A 16,982-nucleotide genomic window follows, 5' to 3' on the forward strand; every position below is an offset into this window, starting at 1 on the left:
CAGCGATCTGTCTATTATAAACATATCTATTTGAGAATATACATTGTGGACCCCAGAATGGAACGTATAATCTTTGGCGGATGTGTGGTGTATGCGCCATATGTCATACAGTTCCTGCTTCCAAAAGGCCGAGGCCAAAGAGGGTGTGCCTCTCCTCTGTGGAGAGGAGGTGTCTACGTCTGGGTCTGATGTGAAGTTAAAATCTCCAAACACCACTAGCTGTCCCTGTCGTTTTTTGTTAACTAGGTTCATTAATTTGTGGAAAAACCCAAGTTGGCCTCTGTTGGGGGCATATAGAGATACCAGGGTGAAGGGAGCATTATTAAGTGTGCAAACTAAGATAATGAACCTCCCTTTAGGATCCAGATAATCTTCCACGTGGGAGAATGCCACAGTATTTTTGATGGCAATCATAACTCCTCTGGATTTAGAGTGGAAATGAGATTGAAATGTAAGTGCCTTAATCTATGTGCGTCTTTTTGGAGTAAATGTGTCTCCTGAGCCCCTAAGATGTCACATTTTAAGGTTTTGGCTTCCCTCCAAAGGCACGCTCTGCGCATTGGACTGTTTAAACCATTCACATTTAGGCTAAAGATGGAAATAACCATAGTACAGTAGAATAAACATCATTGCATAATTCTCGTAGGAGAAAACATAAGAGATGCAAAGCGCCTCCCAGCCAGGACGCTCGCATCTTATGGACATAGACTGCGTGAGATAACACAGGCATCATATAGGCACCATTTAAACAGAGCTTCCCAAAGAAGAGGTGGGAATAAAACAGATAAAAAGAAAAGTGAAAATAATACATATAAAATATAAATTCGAGGAGCCTAAAAATGACTATCAATTGGGGCTATAGTCCCGTCTGTGACCCAGGTCAAAACAGGTCAAGGAAAACGAAACTAAGAGAACTCCAGCACCTAAATGCGGAGAACCCGCACAGTTAACCCATGTCAACGGACCATTTCCCAGTCCTTATGGATCTTGCTTGGAGCAATTTGTCGGGCTCCCTCTGGTGGAGAAGTTGCAATGTTCCAGCTATTCAGGAGCTTGTGACCCTCAGCTAGGGATTTGATGATGTGTAGCTCCCCCTTGTGGTGCACCAAGAGACGAACTGGGAAACCCCAGCGGTACTGAATCTGCGCCCATAGGAGGGCAGAAGTAACAGGGAACAAGGCTTTCCGTAGCCTCAACATAGTGGCAGATAGATCTGCAAAAAGTAGAACCTTATGATAGGGAGCAGGAAGTCCTCCATTTTTCCTGGCATGAGCCATTAGTTGCTCCTTGACTTTAAAGAAATGGACTCTGGCGAGTACGTCCCTTGGGATAGTGTCGTCCAGGTGTCGCGGACAAGGTACTCGATGTGCCCGATCAATTTCCAGATCTTTATCTTGGCAATGTGGCAGAGTCGCTTTAATAAGAGAGTGCACATAATCCGGAATATCTTTCGCGGAGACTGATTCAGGGATCCCTCGCAGCTTAATATTGTTGCGCCGACTCCTGTCTTCTAAGTCGGCCATTTTTATTTTTATGGCTTCCACCTCTGATACTAATTCAGTGTGCGCGTCAATTAGGGTGTTATGTGACATCACAAAGTCCCCAAACTTGCTCTCTAGATGATCTGTTCTGGCCCCGAGATCAGCCATTTCAGAACGTAAGGGGGCCACCACCAGTCGCATATCCCGCAACAAAGAACGCCTCTGGAGCAATAACATGTCCCGTATGGTGGTATCGGTCAGGGCAGTATTGGAGACTGGCATTGCTAGTAGGGCAGCCTCCCCCTCCTCAGCAGATTCCCAACCCCAGCCCTGAGTACCTTGTTGTGAGGGTGTCGGAGTATGTTCCTCAGGCTTACGGGGTTGTAGGTGAACCCGCTGTGTACACTTTGCTCCGGGCCGGTGGCGTAGCTGTGCGTCTCCAGTGGATCTACTGGTCCTGGACCTGGCACAGGATCAAAGTCACCCGCTGATGGGACGGTGTGCACAAACCCATGAGAGGCTGAGGTGGGTGAGGCTGGTGATGAGTGCTGCAGCTCATATGCTGTTTCATGAGAGGGCTGCAGTTTGTCCGTTCTCTCTGGCAATGAGGATGGCGTCTCCTCGGCACCATCTTGGTCACTGCCTGCTTCTTTGGAGAAGTAAAACTTGGTGAGCTGAGGGTGTTTAACCGCTCTCTTTTTCTGCCCAGCCATGTCGGTAGCGGTACTGAGGAGGTTCCCCTCCAGTGTGAGTAGGTTCACCGCTTGGAATGTCGCTTTAAAGTCGCTTTAGACAGTGCTGTCTCAGGAGCTCAGACTCTAAACATCCGCGCGCCTCGGTGGCCAGACCACGCCCCTCTGTATCCATAGCTCTCATGCACCACAATAGGAGCTACTGAAAGCGAGCGTCAGAGTGCTCTTCTGTTCGGCCGGCTGGTGGTCGGGACTGTGTCTCATCTCGCCTTAGTAACTGTGAGACAAGACAACCCCTTTAACTTTATTTTGGAGATTGCAATTACAACCAATACCAAATTTCTGTAGCTTGTTTTTGTTTTACTACTTTTGTGCTAAATTCTTGAAGTTGGACCTTACCTCAACATAGTTATGTCAAGTTGCGTCAAGGGGTTAAAACTGATGTATGTACAGTGGGGCAAAAAAGTATTTAGTCAGCCACCAATTGTGCAAGTTCTCCCACTTTAAAAGATGAGCGAGGTCAGTCATTTTCATCATAGGTATACCTCAACTATGAGAGACATAATGAGAAAAAAAAAATCCAGAAAATCACATTGTCTGATTTAAAAAAAAAAAAATTTATTAAGAATTTATTTGCAAATTATGGTGGAAAAGAAGTATTTGGTCAATAACAAAAGTTCATCTCAATACTTTATTTACCCTTTGTTGGCAGTGACAGAGGTCAAACGTTTTCTGTAAGTCTTCACAAGGTTTTCACACAATGTTGCTGGTATTTTGGCCCATTTCTCCATGCAGATCTCCTCTAGAGCAGTGATGTTTTGGGGCTGTCGCTGGGCAACACGGACTTTCAACTCCCTCCAAATGTTTTCTATGGGGTTGAGATCTGGAAACTGGCTAGGCCCACTCCAGGACCTTGAAATGCTTCTTACGAAGCCACTCCTTCATTGCCCGGGTGGTGTGTTTGGGATCATTGTAATGCTGAAAGACCCAGCCACGTTTCATCTTCAATGCCCTTGCTGATGGAAGGAGGTTTTTACTCAGAATCTCACAACACATGGCCCCATTCATTCTTTCCTTTCCACGGATCAGTCGTCCTGGTCCCTTTGCAGAAAAACATCTCCAAAGCATGATGTTTCCACCCCCATGCTTCACAGTCTGTATGGTGTTCTTTGGCTGCAACTCAGCATTTTTTTTTCTCCTCCAAACACAACGAGTTGAGTTTTTACCAAAAAGTTCTACTTTGGTTTCATCTGACCATATGACATTCTCCCAATCCTCTTCTGGATCATCCAAATGCTCTCTAGCAAACTTCAGACGGGCCCGGACATGTACTGGCTCAAAGAGGACCTTTCACTAGAATAGAAAATCTAAACTAAGTATACAGACATGGAGAGTGGCGCCCAGGGATCTCCCTGCACTTACTGTTATACCTGGGTGCCGCTCCGTTCTCCCGGTATAGCCTTCGGTATCTTCATATGTTTGGCTCCACCCAGTTGAGCCTGCCGGCGTCTCCTTCTCCCATGCTGTAGCGCTGGCCAATCGCAGCGCTCAGCTCATAGCCTTAGAGGTTTTTTTTTCTCTCAGGCTATGAGCTGAGCGCTGCGATTGGCCAGCGCTACAGCCTGGGAGAAAGAGACGCCGACAGGCTCAACTGGGTGGAGCCGAACATATGAAGATACCGGAGGCTATACCGGGAGAACGGAGCGGCGCCCAGGGATAATAGTAAGTGCAGGGAGATCCTTGGGCGCCTCTCTCCATGTCTGTATACTTAGTTTAGATTTTCTATTCTAGTGAAAGGTCCTCTTTAAGCAGGGGGACACGTCTGGCACTGCAGGATTTGAGTCCCTGGCGGTGTAGTGTGTTACTGATGGTAGCCTTTGTTACTTTGGTCCCAGCTCTCTGAAGGTCATTTACTAGGTCCCCCGGTGTGGTTCTAGGATTTTTGCTCACCGCTCTTGTGATCATTTTGACCCCATGGGGTGAGACCTTGCGTGGAGCCCCAGATCGAGGGAGATTATCAGTGGTCTTGTATGTTTTCCATTTTCTAATAATTGCTCCCACAGTTGATTTCTTCACACCAAGCTGCTTGCCTATTGCAGATTCAGTCTTCCCAGCCTGGTGCAGGTCTACAATTTTGTTTCTTGTGTCCTTCGACAGCTCTTTGGTCTTGGCCATAGTGGAGCTTGGAGTGTGACTGTTTGAGGTTGTGGACAGGTGTCTTTTATACTGATAACAAGTTCAAACAGGTGCCATTAATACAGGTAACAAGTGGAGGACAGAGGAGCCTCTTAAAGAAGTAGTTACAGGTCTGTGAGAGCCAGAAATCTTGCTTGTTTGTAGGTGACCAAATACTTATTTTACCGAGGAATTTACCAATTAATTCATTAGAAATCCTCAAATGTGATTTCCTGTATTCTTTCCCCCCATTCTGTCTCTCATAGTTGAAGTGTACCGATGATGAAAATTACAGGCCTCTCTCAGTGGGAGAACTTGCACAATTGGTGGCTGACTAAATACTTTTATGCCCCACTGTATATTCTCTGTGTCCCAGAGCCATGTTCTCTTCTCCTCCCCTCCTCTCTGTTCTTTGTTTGGCTGTAAGACAGCTGGCTAGATCAGGAGCCTCGCTGCTGTACCCTGTCAGCAATTAGACAAAAAAAAAGATGAAGCTCATCCCCATTTTCTTTGCCCTGCTCCTCAGCCTGCACCAGTTGAAGATGGAAGAGGTCTTAGAACACTCTGCTTTAGACCCTATGTCTAGATTAACCCTTGTGTTTTCTGTGGAACTTCTAGGGGACTGACAATTATTAGGGGGCAGCATTCATTTCTAGGTTTAGTGTTGTTCTGGGTGATTCACTTATATATTTACATGGCTGGGTCCAGTTTACTTAAAGGGGTTATCCAAGACTATAAAAATGCCCCCCAAATGCCAGGCCCCTCACAATAAATATACTTACCTGGCTCCCCACGCCGCCACTGCAGCTTCTCCCCGTGCGTGGATGAAAACATCCGGTGTTGGGGAGGGGGAGCAGCCAATGGCAGGTGGGGATGAGCCTCCCTAGCATCGCGGGTGACACTAGGGAGGTTCATCCCCCCCCCCCCCCTTCCTGGATATTTTCATCTGCTCATGGGGAGAAGCTGCAGCGGTGGTGTGGGGAGCCAGGTATATTCATTGTGAGGGGCCCGGCATATGGGGGGGGCATTTTTATAGTCTTGGATAACCCCTCTAAATCTACTGGGGAAATGACTGTAGTGACTTGCAAGAGTAGACCGGATGTATCGGAGCTTATGGGCTTGTGTACAGTTCAGCTTTTCAGCCACTGTACAGTTGTTCTTCAGCGCAGAGATCTGTGTCGGTGGTGGCAATATTGTCTTATTGTCCGGGTCTCGGGCAGATGCCGATCGCTGGCAGATCCTCCACATGATTTCCTACACAGTTTAGATCTTTTTTTATTTCAACCTCTCCTCTTATCTGTTGCACTGTGCTCAGGTGACGCGGCTGCATAATTTACAGGTTTCCAGATCACCTCGCCCGCAGCTCTGGGCACTTGGCACATCCGCAGCCTGAATAGTAGATAAAACGACTGAAAATGATTCAATCTGGTAGAAGCCACCATTCATCTGCTTCTTTCCTCTGTGTAACAGGAGTAACCAGGGAGCTCCCCCTGAAAAATGGCCCCAGCCATGCAAATTGTCAGAGCAAAGGTAGGGAGGCAAATGTCTTGTGCTGTGTCTTGTACAGAAGCCTTGTTCTCTTGCTGGTAAACTCCCCTACACTTGAACTTTAAATGGGTATTCTAGCTTGTAGGTATTGTTGACCTATCCTCCTCACGGGTCATCAATATCAGATTGTTGAGGGTTTGAATCCCAGCACCCCACCAGTCAGCTGTAGAAACTAAACAGTGGACGGAGCTGGAATCAGAAGGCTCTATCCATTGTGTAGTAGCTGTGCTGACATAGGGGACATTCACACGGCGGAATTTTGACGCGCTGGCGGCTGCACCGCAAGTTCACCAGAAACTCACCGGCAGCCACATCCTCTCTGCCTCCCATACATCTCAGTGGAAGGCAGCACTGAGGATCGCGGAGCCACATGTCCCCACTCAGCGCAGCCGTGGCTTTAAGCCGCCGTTCCTTGAGACTCAGTGCTGCCTCCCATTGAGATGTATAGGAGGCATAGGGGACGGTGCCATCAGCGGGTTTGCAGTGAAATTTCATCGCAGACAGAAATTCAGCTTAAAAACCCGCCATGTAAACGTCCCCATACTGCAACTCAGCTCCCATTCACTTGAACGGGAGTTGAGCTGCAGTACACTGGCACAGCCACTACACACTTATCTATCTTGAGACGAGGTCATCAATGTCCAATAGCTGGAATACCCCTTTAAGGGTATGTTCATATGGCTAAATGTATTTAGAAGTGTAAAAAAACAAAATATGTTGTTACTTGGTGAAATACGCTTAACAAATACTTGAAAACTGCTTTAATGGGAAATATGTGCTCATAGGTTTTTTTTTTGTTTGTTTTTTGCAATAAAAATAATTTAAGAAGTTCTGTCACTTCTTGAAGCTTTTTAAGAGGCACTTTTTTCCCATTTGAAAATAGAATAATCTCTGAATATGCTAATGGTGCTGTATTTTGCAAAATGAGGCTGAGTTCTTTTGAAATCAGCATCAAATCTTTCAGCCAACATATTATGCCATGTGAACATACCTTAAAGCGACCCTCTGGTTCAAGACCAAAAAATCGCGTTAACTGGGAAACGTACAGGATACTTACCTGGTGCCCTCCTTTTTATCTTTTTTTAGTAGTAGATCCTCTACATATTGGGCTTCTCTTCTGTCATCCAAGATGGCTGCACCGCTTCTCAGACTACTTCATACATCGGTAACGCAAGACACTTCCTACTTGTCTTACCCTGCTCTTGGATTGGCCAGAACTGCTCACATGAGCAGTTCTGGCCAATCCAAAGGTTGCAGGAAGTGTCTTGGGTTTTCAAATACACAGTATGCATCAGGTAGACTGAGAAGTGGTGCGGCCATCTTGGATGGCAGAAGAGGAGCCCAGTAATTAGTGGATCTACTACTAAAAAGGTGAATAGGAGGGCACCGTGTAAGTGTCCTGTGTGTTCCCCAGTTAATGGGATTTTTTTTCCCGCAGGGTTGCTTTAATCTCTAAATTATAAGTAACCTTTCAATACATTTTGCATAAATTAGTAATATAGGTGAATATAACAAACATTTGTAATCTATTTTATCACCGAAAAATGCCCCTTTCTCCAGGAATTAGGCTCATGCTGCCCTCCTCTAACAAATACAAATCAAGACAGTCTGTCAGATCAGTAAAGGATCAGATTATATGCTGCCCATAGAAGTCTATGGGGAGAAGAGTGAGCTGTCTCTCAAGATGGAGAACTTTAGTTTTGGGGAGGGGAGGAAAAGGCATTTTCTCTGCTAAATTATGTTCTAAAGCAAGGTCCACATACCTGGGTGTGCCGTCGTGTGAAGGTTTGAGCGGCTAATAAATGTAAGGAGGGACAGCAGCAGTGGCATATAGCGTATGTCTGTTTTACAATAAGCCTTTCCTCTAATCCCAGCCAATCCCCTTAGTGCCCCCCTAGATGGTAATGGTGCCCCCCCGTAGATTGTCCCATAAGTGCTTCCCTTATAACAGAGTGATCCATTGGTTCTCCCAGATGGTATGATGCACCTTTTAGTGCTCCTGGCACAGTATGATGACCCCTTACTGTCCCCCCTCACAGCAGGATGAACTAATAAGTGACTCCCACACAGTGATGCCCTCTAAGTGCCCCTTCTATTCACCTGTACATTTATTTTATGCAAAGTCGTGTGAAAAGTTAGTGACTATATACGTTTTTGCGAGAAATCGGTATCCGATGCGAACGTTCTTATGAATGCTTGTTCATAATAATTGCCCTGTGTAAAGGTGGCACCGCCATCTTTTATGCATTACTTAAATCGCTCTTTTGTAAACAGATGTGCTGGCGACAAACAATCTGTAAGGGGATGATTGCTGCATGTAAATGCCGCTGGCCGAACAGGCAGTGGTCAGGAGCGAACACATCCTTCTCCGTCATTACCCTGAGTATTGGGCCATGTAGGATCTGTAACTTAATTGTTATACATTGTAAAATGAAACATTCTGCAACTTTGTCACCATTTTCAAGATCTCTGCTTGCTGTCGTAAATGGAAAGATTCTTGTTTATTTTTCTAGAGGCTGAAACTTATCTGATAGTTCTTACAGCTGAAGGTCTGTTACAGTGCTGTAGTGTAGACAATCCTCAGTGAGCTAAATACATCAGAGGCACAAATCTCTCCCCTATTCAAGACTCCAGGCTGATAGCTTTTACCTTTTTATAGTGGTCCCTTGTAATAATCCCAGCAGCAGTGAGACCAGGACTAGGGCAAGGTGGGTTTCCAGCATCTTGATGTAAGCAACTGACAGCAAGTTTAAAAAATATTTGAGAAGTGAAATGTGTAAAAAGTTTTATAACTGCAGTAAACGTGATGCAGGGGCTCATATAGTGATATACAGTCATGTATATCATTTGTTAGATCAAAGATTTCCATTTATTTTTTTGTGTGTGTGCTGCAGTGTGCTGTACCGCTCTGTGGACTCTTTTTAAGGCTACTTTCACACTTGTGTTTGGCGCGGATCGGTCATGGATCTGCACAGACTGATCCGTTCAGATAATACAACCGTATGCATCCATTCAGAACGGATCCGTTTGTATGATCTGTAACATAACCAAGACGGATCAGTCTTAAACACCATTGAAAGTCAATGGGAGACTGATCCGTTTTCTATTGTGCCAGATTGTGTCATAGAAAACCGATCCGTCCCCATTGACTTACATTGTGTGTCAGAACGGATCCGTTTGGCTCAGTTTCGTCAGACGCTGCAAGCAGGGTTTTGGTGTCCGCCTCCAAAGCGGAATGGAGACGGAACGGAGGCAAACTGATGCATTCTGAGCGGATCCTTTTCCATTCAGAATGCATTAGGGCAAAACTGATCTGTTTTGGACCGCTTGTGAGAGCCCTGAACGGATCTCACAAATGGAAAGGCAAAACGCCGGTGTGAAAGTAGCCTTATATTGTATTATGTAATGCTGGCTGGCACTCAATATAGGGAGTTGCACGGTTTTACTTTATACATCCAAAGTTTATTGATAGCTGCCTATTCCATCATTAAAACATTGTAATTTATTGCAATGAGGGAATAGGCAGCTATCAATAAACTTTGGATGTATAAAGTAAAACCGTGCAACTCCCTATATTGAGTGCCAGCCAGCATTACATAATTTAATATATTACGAAGTTTAGACTAAGGGGTGAGTGTGCACCTTAACCCTGCCTGGAAGTGTGGTAGAGCCTCTGGAAGACTGTTTTTAGCCTTATATTGTGTTTTACTCTGCATTTTAAACTTTGTCAAATGCCAAACATAGACATAGGGTATAAAGCATGCTCTGGCTCAGAATGTGATGGTATTAGAGATCTCACCTGCCATGGGTGTGTCCACAAAACTCTGAAAGCTCCCCCTGCCGATCTCTGCCGCTGCTCCAAGTAGCAGCACAAGTGCAAAGATTCTGCTTCTGCTACTGGAGCAGCAACTGTGCATGCACTGCTACACTTAGCTTTGTCAATCAAGTGGCAGGGGGATTGTCCTCAGCTTTGTAGACACCCTTTCTGCTTGATGAGATAAATCGATTTGCACATTTCTATTCGGTGTACCTTTTTTTTTCACTGTATAGGAAATCCTGCTTAGCTGCGTTTTCTTACACATAGGTATCCCACAACCCGGTATGTTTTCTGACAGTGGAACCCTATAGGTGACGTATGTCACCGTAGGCCTATACGGTGTCATATGTTGAAACTTCTGTCAGAGGTATACCTCAGGTAATACTCCCACATTATACCTGTGACAAAAGTCAAAACCAAAGTGAGCCTAAAAGTTGAATGATGGGATTTGGAACTGAAAATTAGAATGAGGAATAAACCAGACAACCACATGTCTTATCATTTATAAAACCCTGCACTGTTATGGGCACCACCAGAGCAGATCTCCTGGAAATCAGGACAGATCAAGGACTGAGTGGAGAGGCTGCAGAGCATTGCTCCCTGCAACCTCCTGCAGTCAGGAAGTTGAATATGATGGACATTGGGACCAGAGTCTAACTCTAACCTAAGTAAGAAGCAGATACCAGCTCCTCGAGACTTGGATTGTTCACTGATCCCAAGAAACCTCTGAGCTAAAGTCCAAAGCCTAAACTTGTGAAATAACCAACCGCCATCTCCTGAGTTGACCTTGACTCTAGACGGTCCTAGTACACGCCATGACAAAAGACTCTTCATCCCTTGTCTCTTTTGTTGCTGTTCTTGACATCTCTGATCTTTAACAGTTAGAGCTCTTTCTCGGAAAGTTGGATTCACTTTAATGCCCACCATTTCACTTCCAGAGGTCTTGTTCCTCACTTTCCCTGCAGCATTGATTGTTGTGTCTGCCTAGTGCATCAATGTGTCCACCACATTAACCAGTACTTGTCTATAAGGAGTCTAGGAAAGCTGGATGACAACCAACTCTACAAGCTGTAATGGTGGCTATATTGGTTGTCATGGAGTTCAATCATGGTCCTCACTTAGAAACGCCTGTGTTGAATTTATAACAACCTGCTCCCTTCCCAACAGTGGCGGATCCAGAGCCTGGTCTCGGGAGGGGCACTTCCAGATTATTTTCTGTCTGCCGCCACAAAACAATGGTGCTTATAGAACAGACTCCACAGTGTAGCGGTATACTGTATATTGTGTGGCACAGTGTATGCTATATGTGTATAACAAACATATTTCACATGAAAACTTACAATTACTTGGCTTGGCCCTTGGGGATCTCGGACACCACTTCAACACTTTGGCCGGGGGGTTCGGTGGAGCTGATGATGTGTTTTATCCTAATGAGAGAGATTTCATAATAAGGATTTGGAGAAAAGGCAGAGGGATAGCAGAGCAGGGAGAGGCCCCCCCAGTAGTAATAATTCTCCTTATAATGTGACAGTGCAAAAAATACCCCCTTGTAATGCCCCCAGGTGAGCTAATGTCCCCATAGTGCCCACATAATGTGCCAGTATAAAATACCCCTATATAGTGCCCTTAGTAAATGCCCCCATAGTGCTCCACTCCCCCCTTCCTCCTAGGGCCTCCATAATGTACCAGTATAAAATGCTCCAGTAGATGCCCTCAGTGTCCCCCATAATTTGCAAGTATAAAATACCCCTTCTTAGTGGCCCCCCGTAGATGACCCCATAGTACTCCTCTCCCCCCTTCCCCATAGTACCCACCATAATGTGTCCCAGAATAAAATTCTACTGTACAGAGCCCCCCATATAAAATACCCCTTCTTTGTGGCCTCAGTAGATGCCCCTATAGTGCCCCCAATAATGTGCCAGTAACAAGAGCAACCCCCCCAATCATGTGCCAGTAATAACAGCCCCCCAATCATGTGCCAGTAATAACAGCCCCCCCATATGTGCCAGTAATAACAGCCCCCCCCATATGTGCCAGTAATAACAGCCCCCCCATATGTGCCAGTAATAACAGCCCCCCCCATATGTGCCAGTAATAACAGCCCCCCCCATATGTGCCAGTAATAACAGCCCCCCCCATATGTGCCAGTAATAACAGCCCCCCCCATATGTGCCAGTAATAACAGCCTCCCCCCCATATGTGCCAGTAATAACAGCCTCCCCCCCCATGTGCCAGTAAAAGTATTGTATTGTGTGTGTGTATATACAGTGGCGGAAATAATTATTTGACCCCTCACTGATTTTGTAAGTTTGTCCAATGACAAAGAAATGAAAAGTCTCAGAACAGTATCATTTCAATGGTAGGTTTATTGTAACAGTGGCAGATAGCACATCAAAAGGAAAATCGAAAAAATAACTTTAAATAAAAGATAGCAACTGATTTGCATTTCATTGAGTGAAATAAGTATTTGAACCCTCTAACAAAAAAAGACTTAATACTTGGTGGAAAAACCCTTGTTTGCAAGCACAGAGGTCAAACGTTTCTTGTAATTGATGACCAAGTTTGCGCACATTTTAGGAGGAATGTTGGTCCACTCCTCTTTGCAGATCATCTCTAAATCCCTAAGGTTTCGAGGCTGTCTCTGTGCAACTCTGAGCTTGAGCTCCCTCCATAGGTTTTCGATTGGATTAAGGTCCGGAGACTGACTAGGCCACTCCATGACCTTAATGTGCTTCTTCTTGAGCCACTCCTTTGTTGCCTTTGCTGTATGTTTTGGGTCATTGTCGTGCTGGAACACCCATCCACGACCCATTTTCAGTTTCCTGGCAGAGGGAAGGAGGTTGTCGCTCAGGATTTCACGATACATGGCTCCATCCATTTTCCCGTTTATGCGAATAAGTTGTCCTGTGCCCTTAGCAGAAAAACACCCCCAAAGCAAAATGTTTCCACCCCCATGCTTGACGGTGGGGACGGTGTTTTGGGGGTCATAGGCAGCATTTTTCTTCCTCCAAACACAGCGAGTTGAGTTAATGCCAAAGAGCTCTATTTTGGTCTCATCAGACCACAGCACCTTCTCCCAGTCACTCTCTGAATCATTCAGGTGTTCATTGGCAAACTTCAGACGGGCCTGCACATGTGCCTTCCTGAGCAGGGGGACCTTGCGAGCCCTGCAGGATTTTAATCCATTGCGGTGTAATGTGTTTCCAATGGTTTTCTTGGTGACTGTGGTCCCTGCTAATTTGAGGTCATTAACTAACTCCTCCCGTGTAGTTCTAGGATGCTTTTTCACCTTTCTCAGAACCATTGACACCCCACGAGGTGAGATCTTGCGTGGAGCCCCAGAGCGAGGTCGATTGATGGTCATTTTGTGCTCCTTCCATCTTCGAACAATCGCACCAACAGTTGTCACCTTCTCTCCCAGCTTCTTGCTAATGGTTTTGTAGCCCATTCCAGCCTTGTGCAGGTCTACAATTTTGTCTCTGACATCCTTGGACAGCTCTTTGGTCTTTCCCATGTTGGAGAGTTTGGAGTCTGCTTGATTGATTGATTCTGTGGACAGGTGTCTTTTATACAGGTGACTAGTTAAGACAGGTGTCCTTAATGAGGGTGACTAATTGAGTAGAAGTGTCTAACCACTCTGTGGGAGCCAGAACTCTTAATGGTTGGTAGGGGTTCAAATACTTATTTCACTCAATGAAATGCAAATCAGTTGCTATCTTTTATTTAAAGTTATTTTTTCGATTTTCCTTTTGATGTGCTATCTGCCACTGTTACAATAAACCTACCATTGAAATGATACTGTTCTGAGACTTTTCATTTCTTTGTCATTGGACAAACTTACAAAATCAGTGAGGGGTCAAATAATTATTTCCGCCACTGTATATTAAAAAAAAACATACTTACCTCCATGTCAGCGATGCAGGCCTCTTCCGGCCTGTGTCCCGCGCTGTACAGCTCAGGCGGCGCGATGACCTCATCGTGCCGCCTGCGCCGGCCTCTGATAGGCTGCAGGCACTAGGCCGTCCTGAAGACGGCGATACAGATGACTATGGAGATGAGCGCTTCCACAATGGAAGCGCTCATCACCCTGTGCCCCGCCGCCGCCAGCTGGGGGGAGGGGCGCAATTGCCCCGTTCCCCCCCCCACACTGGATCCGCCAGTGCTTCCCAAACACATTGTTTAACAAACCAATTACTTTGCGTTATTTTAATGTCTCCACATTCCCATTTTAGGGCAATCAATTGATCAACAGTTAAGCTTCGAGGAGGAGGAGGATTCTTGTGAATCCAGGGGCCAGTTTCTCCCATTTTTTCTTGAGGACCCTGAGAAGTCTAGAACTGACAGGTCCACACAGACGGATCGAGAACAGAGCACTCTGTCGTCCGCAGTACCCATGATGCCTCTGTCAATGGATCTGCCGCGCTCTAATTGTCGCCGGAAATCATCTGCACAGCTGCCTCATACGCTCTACAGCCAGACCTTATGGACGCAGGAGGAGCAGCTGAGGAGCTTCACAGACGCACAGGAAGGATTGCGGAAAGGAATAATGACCAAGGTGAATGCGTTACACTTAGAGTTGTGTCAGCTCACCATGAGCATTAACAGAAACAGCGGCGTGTTTAAAAAGATCTTGAACCTGGAGACGGAGAGAAACCATCTGCTCAGTCACATGAACTCCAACATCGGCAAACTCGCCGCAAGTTTACGCGTATTGGCGATCGAGCAAAGTGCCAACCAGCAAGAGCTACAAACCTTATTTGACCAGCAGAGGGCAGGACCTGAGGAAACAACCCCTGGACTGTCACCTTTACCCACCTCAGTCACATTAACTCCTCCTCCCTCCCATTACCGCTACTCCATGAGAGCCAGAGCAGTGCCTCCTCCTGCCCTAAGCTACAACTCAGACCTAAGGCCCCGGCCTGCAAAGAGGGGACGGAAATAAAAACGTCTTTCATGAATAGGATCTTTGAGTTTTTCAGATGAAGAAAACGTTTTTTTCCCCCTAATTTCTAGGAAAATATAAAGCTCCTGATATTCTGTGTTGTACAATTAAACGCTTTGAAAACGTATCTGATTGTTTCATGGATCAGTGGTGTAGTGAGGGACTCTAGAAGTCCCACCTTCCCCTTCCCTCTCCTACAGCTGCTCCCTTAAAGGCTATGGACACCTTTTGGGTTATTTTTTTTTGTGATTGCATTTTACTCATTTTGGGTTAAAATCAGTTTTTCAGTGTTTTCATAAACCCTTATTATAGCTCAATTCTTATCAAACTGATAAGAATATGGCTTAAATAAGTGTTTCTGAGGTCATGAGATAAGAGCTACATATGAGCTGTCAGATGGTGGTAATCAAAGAAAAAAGACTGACCGCTTGCAAACACTGATTTTTTATAATTTTTTTTAACCCCTGTATCTCAGAAATGGGTAAATATTTTTATTTAAAGGGGTATTCCGGTTACCATAAATATAACTTATGTTTTAGACTAATTTATCATCAATAATGTAAATTTCACATATTTACCGTTCAGTAGTTATAAAAGTAGTTTTCTTCCTCTGCTACCCACTGTGTTTCTCATAAATTACCATGCCATCGACCTGTAGTTCTGAGCCATTGTTATGTCGCGCATGCTCAGTGTGTTGCTATCAATTCTCTAGCTAAGGCCTCTTTCACATGAGCGTTTCCGGATAAGGTCCGGATGCGTTGCAGCAAACCCGCGCGAGTAGGTACGCAATTGCAGTCAGTTTTGACTGCGATTGCGTTCCGTTCAGTTTTTATCACGCGGGCGCAATGCGTTTTGCACGCGCGTGATAAAAAACTGAATGTGGTACCCAGACCCGAACTTCTTCACAGAAGTTCAGGTTTGGGTTCAAGGTTGTGTAGATTGTATTATTTTCCCTTATAACATGGTTATAAGGGAAAATAATAGCATTCTGAATACAGAATGCATAGTACAATAGGGCTGGAGGGGTTAAAAAAATAATAATATATATATTTTTTTTAAACTTACCTTAATCCACTTGTTTGCGCAGCCGGCTTCTCTTCTGTCTTGTTCTGTGAGGAATAGGACCTTTGATGACGTCACTACGCTCATCACATGGTCCATCACCATGGTAACCATGTTATAAGGGAAAATAATAAAAATCGGGTCCCGATCGTCTCCTAGCAACCGTGCGTGAAAATCGCACCGCATCCGCACTTGCTTGCGGATGCTTGCGATTTTCACGCAGCCCTATTCACGTCTATGGGGCCTGCGTTGCGTGAAAAACGCACAAAATAGAGCATGCTGCGATTTTCACGCAACGCACAAGTGATGCGTGAAAACCACTGCTCATGTGCACAGCCCCATAGAAATGAATGGGTCCGGATTCAGTGCGGGTGCAATGCGTTCAACTCACGCATTGCACCCGCGCGGAAAACTCGCTCGTGTGAAAGGCCTAAATGTCTTGTGAAACAAAAAGGGCGTGTTAGTGCGCTGGTGATTACTGAGTAGGGGGCGTGACCGGACTATATCAGGCAGCCAATCAGTAAACATCAACACTCGTGAACAAGCACAAACTCACAGCAGAAAAGCTAGGGATTGTGGGGATTGTAGTTTTGTGAGGGAAGATCAGGCGCCATGATACACTCAGTGCCTTGCAGGCTTACACAGGAGCTAGACATATGGATTGCAAGATAAATTAAAACTCTAGTTCTGTGATGGCTAACCTCCGACACTCCAGCTGAGGTAAAACTACAAATCCCAGGATGCACACTTGGCTGTTCTCAGAACTCCATAGAAATGAATGGAGCATGCTGGGAGTGTAGTTTCACTACAGCTGGAGTGCCGGAGGTTAGCCATCCGTGCTCTAGATATAGATATCGATATAGAGATATATATAGGTAAGGCCTCTGGTTGGGTCACAGCTTGCAGCCTTAATGCAGTTTTTCAAAAATTAAGTTACTTTACCGGAATACCCGTTTAAGACCAATTGAAAAAAAATATTTTTAGCCCTAAATGAGTAAAATGCAGTCATAAAAAATGCCCCCAAAGGTGTACTTAATCTTTAACTTATTGCTGCAGACCATGTACACCCCTTCATGATGGCACTGTTCCCTAGTTGCCTCTTTCAGGAGGATTATGTTCTCTGCGACACTGCATAAATTGTTAAGGAATGGTCTGGTGAACATGACAGGGAGTTACAGCAGCCTTTAACCCCTTCCCAACAATGGGAAATGTGATCATGGCACCTTAGAGGCCAGAAGAGCACGCTACACGGACAGGAACAGCTC

The 16,982-nt window shown here is 45.4% G+C and overlaps 1 protein-coding gene across 8 annotated transcripts in view; it reads left to right on the forward strand.

Annotated features, from left to right (window-relative positions):
• FAM118B (family with sequence similarity 118 member B) overlaps nucleotides 1-16,982 on the forward strand; it is a 58,433-nt gene that overhangs the window by 35,225 nt on the left and 6,226 nt on the right. For 6 of the 8 annotated variants that reach the window (XM_040431489.1, XM_040431506.1, XM_040431478.1 and 3 more), the window contains one exon: nucleotides 13,946-14,776. The exons of 1 other annotated variant lie outside the window; for it this stretch is intronic. In XM_040431489.1, the coding sequence (XP_040287423.1) occupies nucleotides 13,946-14,655 (710 nt within the window). In that variant the 3' untranslated portion in view covers nucleotides 14,656-14,776. Of the gene's footprint in view, nucleotides 1-5,818; nucleotides 5,879-13,945; nucleotides 14,777-16,982 lie in introns of those variants that run through there. One more of the 8 variants, XM_040431512.1, reaches the window with a different exon arrangement.

Source organism: Bufo bufo, chromosome 1 (genome assembly GCF_905171765.1).
Source record: "Bufo bufo chromosome 1, aBufBuf1.1, whole genome shotgun sequence".
In the NCBI taxonomy this organism is placed as follows: Eukaryota; Metazoa; Chordata; class Amphibia; order Anura; family Bufonidae; genus Bufo; species Bufo bufo.